The following is a 9,002-nucleotide window of genomic DNA, read 5'->3' as shown; positions in this document are numbered from 1 at the left end:
ACTCCTGCTTTGGCACTCTCTGGGTGTCATGGAGTTGGGAAGAAGCCCGCCGCCCGCCCTTCTTGTCAGGGAAGGTTTTGGGCTTGGCCTTGGCTTATTAAAACACTCAGCTCCATTTTATTACAGCTCAAGGTAGAGAAAGTTAAAATGTAAGCCCCCCATTTGTATTTAAAATTAACTAAACTCTGGATTAATCCGCACAGTCGTAAACTGGAGGTAGCATGCAGACGTGGATAAGATGGAGCTCGGTGCATCCAGGCCCCCAGGCACAGCGCGCACTCTCTCTGAATGTGAAGGCATTTATGAAGTCCTTTACAACATGCAGTCAAAGAGGTTAATTGAAAAATTTCTTAATGTCATTATGAAAGAACTAGATTAACCCAAGTTAATTCACTTTATTGTTCAAAATAAAGAGGAATAAGCACTGAACTCACTTGCAAATTTGGGGCGTGAATTAGGGGTGAGATGTTGTCTTTAAGGACTCTGCCAGTTTAATTAAGATATGGAAAATTACTTATTGTTCTTCACCACTAAAGTGCTAGGAATTAACAGGCAAGTGTGGTGCCGGGGCCTTTCATATCTCCGCCATGCGTGTGTTTGTTTAATACCCATAAGACTCCGTCATTAAACCTCAGGCGCGGGCTGGGCTCCTTTTCCACATGCCCTCCGCTTTCCGGGGAGCCTCCCTTAGCCTGTCGGGCTGCGGGGCCACAGGAAGGGCATTGATTCAGGCTCACAGCAAACTTTAAAAACCACAACAGCATCACCAGAAACGGCCTTCTCGTCTGGGATGGGTTTGGCCAGCTTGCCCAGCAGGGTCAGCACGGGATGGATAGGGTGGGTGTCAGTCTCCTCCACCTGCAGACGTGGATTTGCAGCCCTTTTCTTGGAAGAGCGGCACTGTCCACATAGCTCCCCCAGTGACCCCTGTCTGCTTTCCTTTAGGAAGTGCTGCTTAAGAGGGCAGCGGACCTCGTGGAAGCCTTGTATGGGATGCCTCACAACAACCAGGTAGGCGGCTCACACCTCTTCTCTCCTGCCCCTCCCCTGGTGACTGGTGTCACTGGTGGTTGGCTGGAACATTCTGCTACATGCTTTCTGGGCCCACACATTTGTCATGATGACGGCTCAGCCAGAATCTGATGAGAGAGGCTTCCTGTGCATGCTTCACGCTAAGTGTCCATGTAGATAATGACGAGTTGGTGACAGGGCCCAAAAGTTGAAGGGCTTCTACAGGAAAGGACACAGCTTTGAAATCTGCCCACAGTGGTCAGTGGTGGGTGGGATAGGTTGGGTGCTGCTGGGGCTCAGTGGGGCAGAGGGGTGACCCACTGTTGTCCCTACCAGCCAGGGAGTCTCCAAAGAACCTCTGGAGGTGGACCCAGTTTTTGGAGTCCGGCGTGTCCATGCTCCTGATTCCCACGCACAGCCCAGGGCCTTCAGCACTCAGAGCATCAGGCCATCATTTTCCTAAGGGAGGTTCCTTTCCCATCAAAAACTAGGTTGTCTCAGTCTGACTCAAGGAATGCCACCACTGTGTTCCTGGCCCTGCATGACAGGCTCCTTATTCCCTCTAGGAGATCATCCTGAAGCGAGCCGCTGACATTGCTGAGGCACTGTATAGCGTGCCCCGCAATCACAACCAGATACCCACCCTGGGCAACACTCCGGCCCACACCGGCATGATGGGCGTGAATTCCTTCAGCAGCCAGCTAGCCGTCAACGTGTCAGAGACATCGCAAGCCAACGACCAAGGTAGGCCACCGTGCCAGGCAGACCCTTCCCGGGCCCCACGGGGATGGTTGGGGCCTTAGTTACAGTTGAAGGTGTGGGCCCTGCTGGGGAGTGCCGCTCATGTCTTGTCCCCTCCAGCCTGGCTGGGTCATCCTCTCCAGGGAAGACCGTGCCACACACTCTGCAGCTAGTACTGGGCCAAGAAGGCTCGGAGAACCAGTGCTAGTGCCACAGCCGCATCAGCTGCTGCTCAGCTCCCTGGGACTGCAGAAGCTCCCTTCAGCTGACCCATAATGACTTTGTGTCCCTTGGTAGGCTGGGCTAAGCCACAGGCCAGCCTAGAGCAGGAAGCCAGCAGGAACTTCTTGGATATGCTGCAGGGGTGGGATTTGGATTCCAAGTTTGGAATGCCTCAGTGGAGAGAAACCCCACTTCCCTGCCCTGCGTCTTATCCCAGAGGACAGTGACCTGGGCCCACCAAGGTCACTGCTGCATGTCTTTGAGCTGGTTCTTTTGAGTCCATTTCGGTCCATTTCCTCTTTAAAAATGGTACAGGCAGTAATCTCAGGACCACCTCACCGTGCCGCTGGGTCTGATCCTGCTCATCCACGCTCCTGTGGCAGGAAAGAAGCTACCGTGTCCCGCCCCACCCCCATCACAGAAATAGCAGTTGTAAGAATGAAGACCCCTAAAGCAGCCTCTGCAGGGAAGTTACGGCCACAAACAAGCTCCCCCTGTCAGCCCTGGCATTTGAAGGTCTGCAGAGGCTGGAAGTTCAGAGAGTGTGGGGGGACAGGCCAGGAATCCGAGCTGTTGATAATTGCTTCTAAAGAGAACCGTGAAAGCAACTGACGGTTAGATCGAAGTGCGCCGTGGCCGGCTGTCGAAGCCGACAGAGACAGAGGGGCTCGCCGAGGAGACGGCCGCAGTAGGGTTGGTGTGATAAGGTTGTCTGAGCTGGCTGCAAGCACAGAGCGAGAGGCAAGCATAGGGTCAATGAAAAATGTTTAATATATGATATAGGTTCTCGGGGAACCCCCCCCAAGTGTCTGTCACTGATAATAATGTTATTTTTGGCCGGGGGGGGATTTCAACAGTCGGCTACAGTCGCAATACAAGCAGCGTGTCCCCGCGAGGATACGTCCCCAGCAGTACTCCCCAGCAGTCCAATTACAACACAGTCAGCACTAGCATGAATGGATATGGAAGTGGCGCCATGGCCAATCTAGGGGTCCCTGGCTCGCCTGGATTTCTTAATGGCTCCTCCGCTAACTCTCCCTACGGCAGTAAGTGTCTGTTTTTGTCACACATCATCACGCACATTCATATTCACTACGAGGTCGAGTGTGTGCATTGCTTGGATGTTCTGTGATGTGAGCTACTGGATAAAAGGAAGGGTGGCCCCAGAGGCTGGGCGTCCCAATGACGACCACAAATTGACCTAAAGGGGCCCCAACGCCATTGCATTGGCAACCAAAACAAAATCGGAATGAAACGGGGCTGCTCGATTGGAAGAGAGAGTCCAGCACTCAGTGTTTGCCTGTTATCCAGAGAGTGGCCCAGCCAGAAGCATGTCGTGTCCTGTTTCGTGGCCCCTCCCTGTTCGGGGCGAGCCCGCGCGTGCTGACCGTGTTTGCTTTGTTGCAGTAGTGCCGTCCAGCCCCACCATGGCAGCCTCTTCGGTCACCCTCCCTTCAAACTGTAGCAGCACACACGGCATTTTCTCATTCTCACCTGCCAATGTCATCTCCGCAGTGAAACAGAAGAGCGCCTTCGCGCCTGTGGTCCGGCCCCAAGCCTCGCCGCCTCCCTCCTGCACCAGCGCCAACGGGAACGGACTGCAAGGTGAGGGCGGTGGGGGGAGCGCGGGCCCTCCGGGGGCACGTTTTCAGACTCCTCGCATGGCCTGTGGCATTGCATGTGCTCCATCGGTCCATGTCCGCCCCCAGACCCATGTGCAGGTCACCCATTCACTGAGCCCCAACAAGTACCAGATTCTGTCTTGTGGTTTTGGTCCACCTCATCCTTCCAAGATGACCTAGTGTCCTCCTGGTAGATCACCCGTTCCCTGACGTGTGAGGGAAGAGGGGGTGTGGCAAACACACAGCCATGGTCATTTTCAGTCCCATTGTGTACTGGGCCTTCAGCCAGTCCTGCCCCTTCTTGGTCCAGGGCATACCCCCGCCTGTATCTCCTGGGCTTGCTGCTGCCTGTGGAGCCATCTCAAACTCTGCCCACTCTTCTTGTCCTGAGGCCGAGCCTTCCTCCTCAATCTCGCCTGACAGACGACCGGTCCACACGGCTTTGTCGTCCCTTGGCGAAGGGTGTGCTTTTTCCAGGCCCAGGGCGCCATGTGCGTCAACGCTGGGCTGACGGCCTTCCACGGACAGAGATGGAGTTTCCTGAGTGTTCTCTTTCAATTCAGAAGGAGAAGGGCTGTCCCAGGGCGTGGGAGGCATCGCTTGCCAGGGCCGCGTGGAGTGGGCACCCAGCACCCGCCCAGTGCCCGGGCCTTCTGGGCAGGGCATGCGCGTGGCCCCTGAGTGTGCAGCAGACAGAGCTGCCGGGGTGCCCCTCGGCCTCGTGAGCTTGCGTGTGGCTCTGTGATGTACTGAGGCCCACAGGCACTTGAATTAAGTGGCCGTCATCTGGCCTCTTTCAGACACCACCTTTGGTATATGCTCCTCCCGGTGAAAATCAAATCCAGTTACTCCTTTAAAAAAATGAATCCATTCAACCAGTATTTACTGAGCGCCTACTATGTGCCAGGCTCTCTGCTGGGTGCTGAGGACGTAGCCGTGGAGAAGACAAACTGGCCCTTTTGTGAAGTCGGTGGCATATTTCACTTTGATGAACTAATGCTCAAAAAAGGAACTGGAAAGGTATCCGTGATTTGAAATCATTGTCTCACAACCTCTGTCAGTGTCTGAAGGGACGCCCAGGCCCCCAGGCGCCGCCGACTGGCCTCTGTGCCATCAGCGGGCACCAAAGCAGCATTGCTTGGCAGGCAGGTGGTGAGGAGCCAGGGCCTGTCTGCGGACACGGCATCTAGGCCGACCGAAAGATGGTGCCCCTGGAGCAGTGTGTACGTACACAGGCCTTCCAAACCATAAAGTTGTAACGGTGAGTCGGAGATAAATTAATATTGTTGGAATTAATGAACTGAGAAATTGAAGCTCACATCACTACATGAACAAATGTGTTAATATGTTATACATAAATTAATGAGAACGATCATTCTGACAAAAATTAAACAACACTGGAGTTAAAAGAGTTTAAATTACATTCATACCAGGAGTTCGCTGGGAAGCTTCGACTGCACTTGGTATTTCAGTGCCAAGTTTCTCTTTGACTCTGAGAAGAGCATAGAGCTCCCTGAAGCCGTGCTGTGCCTCACGTCTCTTCATGGCCCTTGGCCTTGAGACTCAGAGCGGGTGGCCCTGAGCAGCTTTGACCTGAGAGCCCCTGACTCACCATTACGCTGCAGAACAGTTAGCAGGCGGTCAGAGCCAGGCCCAAAGGCAGAGGGGAACTGAGGCGAGTCTGGTTTCCACTTAAGGAGGAAGAGCAAGGCCTTGGCCGGTGTCACAGGAGTGACCTGGCCGGTTCCCATCTCTGCACAGAGGGGAGTCCGGGCCTCCACTTGCTTTGTACAAAATGCCGAGATGTGTGCACATTGGCAGGCTTTTGGTTGCACACGGAGTGTCAGAAATTATTTGCAAAGGAGGTCTGTGGGGGGCTGCCTGTGGGGGCCCTGCCGCCCACGCACCCCTGCCCCGTGAAGTTGAAGTAGGTCTCCCTGCGCCCTCGGCCACACCCCAGGCTGGTTAGTGGAGGACGTGCAGAGCCTCCCTTCTTGTTGACCAAGGCAGAGGGGCGCGCCCAGGCCCCGCGGAGGGAGTGCGGGTGGCGGCCGGCGGTAACTGTCTGTCCCTTCTCTGTTGCAGCTATGTCTGGGCTGGTAGTCCCGCCCATGTGAGGGACTCTAGTTTACCTTGCGCAGCACCCAGCATCCCAGGACGGACTTCAGGGGACACGTGTAGTATGTTAAGACATGCTGAGGAAACTATCTTCAGAAAATCAGCAGCAGTTGAAATGCTACAAAAGACATTGTTCAAAGATTTTATTTAAACTATGAAGAATCGACATGCAACCCACCTGCTCCTTCATGAACAGTTCCACCTGGCTGACTGAACTCTCTCATGTTTCCACACTTCTCAGTCCTGAAGAAGGAGGAAAGCAAAGCAGCGCCTATTTTGTATAAAGTTTCTGACTCCGTCTTGGCTGTGTAGTGCTATCTGTGTGGAGAAACTTCATGAATGCACCATTTTGATGACCATGACACACTGAGGAAAAATGCCTCCAGACATTTTTCTGTACTCATACTTAGATTCACAATGGTTGTGTATCTCTATAATGTGAAATATTTTTTTGTGGTGAAAAAAGGGGGCCAAGGAGGTATGAGCCATCAAACTGGAACAGAGGATGACTACATGGTTAGGAGAATCTGGGGTGGCCGGGAGGGAGGGAGGGTTGATCATTGCTTACCTTCATCTTAATGAAACGAAACTTTGTAACTTATTGTAGTTAGAAATTGTAACTTTGATATTGAATTCTCTTGCCTTCAACAAGCACACTGACAGAGAAAAGATGCTACTGTCTGTTGGTTCCAATATTCTCCCACTGCTAGAGCTTCCTGTTAAGCGAGTGCGGTCTGCAACATTTTTTCAACTTTTGCTAGCACTGTATACTATTGCATTCTTAGGCTACTGTGAGGTCTATGTTTCTTGTACCAGAAATTGTCCTTTTGACTTCTAGATCCTTCTTCCCTGTGTTTTGTATGTGGTTATAAAATTGTAGACTTTTGTGATTTTGCCAAAGTTGTAGCTAAATATTTATACACTTGTCTTGAATTTTTTTCAGATCCACTTAAATATTTAGAAAAATGAGTTTTATTCCTTATGTGTCTTATAAGGGATAAAACGGTCTCCATCCAACACATACTTTACCACGAACACTTGCAGTTGCTAAGGGACTTTATTTTGTAACATATCAATTATAAATATTGTATTTATCTTTGACATTTTGTACATTGCTTTCCCACTTTTTTCTTTTCCTTGTGTGTTTTGGTTTTTGATCACGCCTGGTGTGGTGACGCCGGGAAGGGATAAGCCAAGAACTGTCTCTCTGACCTGTTTCGTTAGATGAACCAGTGTCCTCACATTTCATTTGTACTTCAAATGTTTGTTATTGTTAAACTTTCCATCTTTTTTTTTAATTATTTTGAGGAAAAGTCAAATTCATTGTTTATTTTTATATTATTTTTAAGTTATCTGAACAAATACTTTTGAAAAAAAAAAAAAGTTCGTTGTATAGTCAAAGCAAATCAGTGCCACCGGCCGCGACAAATCCTAGTAGATCCCGTGCATGTGGAGCGGCCGCGGAGAGGCGACGCCATTTGGGGCTGTGTCCTTATTTTATTTTTTGTAGAATGTACAAAGTCATTTTAGCTGCCACCCATGACTTCGCCACATAGCTGAACTGTGTTTACTGGAAAAATTCAGAGGCCTAAAGTTTAAAATAAAATTTACTTCTGATGTTTTAATTAAAATGTTTGCCACATTAACTTCTCTGATGCCTTAAAAGTGGACTTCTTTCAAAAACTTCTGTGCTATTTTATCACAGGCTTACACCACAATTATTAATTGGTATTTGATTTGGAGATTTAAGATGTAAAATACACACACACACACACACACACACACACACAATAAAAGCACAAACCTCCTGTCTGTAGGTCGCTCCTTCCTGGGTCTGTCTCTGCTGCTTTCCGCACCCTTCCAAGCCCACCTTGGGTTCAGAGGTCAGGGGCAACCCAAATCACTGCTGGTTTTTAATTTTTTTTAAACGATATTTTTGTGGCTGGATTCAACAGCACCGTCTGTGCTTTTTAAACTGGAATGACCTCCTCAGACACTGTGCCCGTTAGTGCCAAACCCACAGTGAGACCAAAAGGGTCAGGACTTTCGCTCTTTGTTCTGTTCTGTTCTGTTTTTGCCTTTGCACTAAATGCTTCGCAGACACAGCACGGCAAGCATTTTGCAAACTGCCACAGAAATCAAATTTAAAACTAAAGGAGGGACTTTTTAAAACTTTTTTGACAAACAAACAAACAACAATGCACAACTTAGAAAATGTTCGTTCAAGGGACTCAGTAAAATAAACAGACCATCCCCAGCAGTCGGCAGGTCACACTCTGGCATGTGACAACCGACAAGGCTTAGCTACGTGGGAAAGCCTGAGAAGTCACTTTGGAACTAAATTGCCTCCGTGTTATTTTGTGTAAGTAAAGGTTTAATCTAGAGAGAGCTCACGTGCACACGTGAAGGACATCCGCGAGGGTCCTCACTGCACTTGGTTTTGTTTTAGATCGGTTAGTCGACGCCCTCATTGCTTCACTGTCTCGAAATTGAGCGCTTCACTAAATGGTAGATTTTGCTGTCGAAGACCCTACAATAAGATTGTTTTATCTGTACATTTTTTCAGATATTTAACTGTATAAAATGTTCATTTTACACAATATTTAATTAAAGTATTTCTTGTCTGTGAATTTCACCTTTGGTGATTTTTATCTGTTTTGATTATTAAAATGACTGACACGAGCGCGCGTTCCCTTGGAGGTTTCATTTATATATCCTGGGTCCCCGAACCGAGTCTTGGCTGAGGTCAAGATGATCCTTCCAAGAACCTGCCATGAAGTTATCCATCCTCAGTGCCCCCACCTGCCTAGACACGTTCAGCAAACACTTCCCAGTGTGGCCCCTGAGACGCCATCTATGTGCATGCTGCCCTAGCATGTATAGGTCTGACTGTGTTTGTGTGCGGATGCAGGGTCGCAGCACACTGGGTGGCCCGGCTGCTGAGCAGCCTGTGGTCTCTGAGGATGCTGATGGTCCTGCGGCAGGCCAACCATCCCTCTGTTCCTGAGGGCCTTGGTGTGTACAGAGCAACCCTGCTGGATTTTCCAGCTGTGTCCCTTCTGTCTCCATTGCTGTACCCACTTGGGTAAAACCCAGGCTAGAGAGAGCACGTGGAGCCGCTTCGGATGGGCGGGCAGAGGCTGGAGCACCCAGAGGTCATCACCCTTTGCATCAGCACAGTGACACACCCTACCCTGTGTTCTGCACCAACTCTGCTGGCTATGCTTAGGTGTAGCCAAATGCACCACTCTAATGAGGTCAGCCATCCGTGCAGGTTCTAATTTACAC

At 50.2% G+C, this 9,002-nt stretch overlaps 1 protein-coding gene across 16 annotated transcripts in view; it reads left to right on the top strand.

Moving 5' to 3' along the window:
* Nucleotides 1-8,344, top strand: part of Ebf3 (EBF transcription factor 3) — a 125,586-nt gene extending 117,242 nt beyond the window's left edge. For 4 of the 16 annotated variants that reach the window (XM_077105535.1, XM_077105536.1, XM_077105538.1 and 1 more), the window contains 6 exons: nucleotides 946-1,011; nucleotides 1,578-1,755; nucleotides 2,832-3,020; nucleotides 3,382-3,579; nucleotides 4,504-4,616; nucleotides 5,682-8,344. In XM_077105535.1, the coding sequence (XP_076961650.1) occupies nucleotides 946-1,011; nucleotides 1,578-1,755; nucleotides 2,832-3,020; nucleotides 3,382-3,579; nucleotides 4,504-4,616; nucleotides 5,682-5,699 (762 nt within the window). In that variant the 3' untranslated portion in view covers nucleotides 5,700-8,344. The other 12 variants (XM_077105543.1, XM_077105541.1, XM_077105546.1 and 9 more) reach the window with 8 other exon arrangements.
* Nucleotides 8,345-9,002: the final 658 nt, after the last annotated feature.

Source organism: Callospermophilus lateralis, chromosome 15 (genome assembly GCF_048772815.1).
Source record: "Callospermophilus lateralis isolate mCalLat2 chromosome 15, mCalLat2.hap1, whole genome shotgun sequence".
Classification (NCBI taxonomy): domain Eukaryota; kingdom Metazoa; phylum Chordata; class Mammalia; order Rodentia; family Sciuridae; genus Callospermophilus; species Callospermophilus lateralis.
Note: the sequence above shows the minus strand (reverse complement) of the source record. Positions and strands in the feature narration are given on the sequence as shown.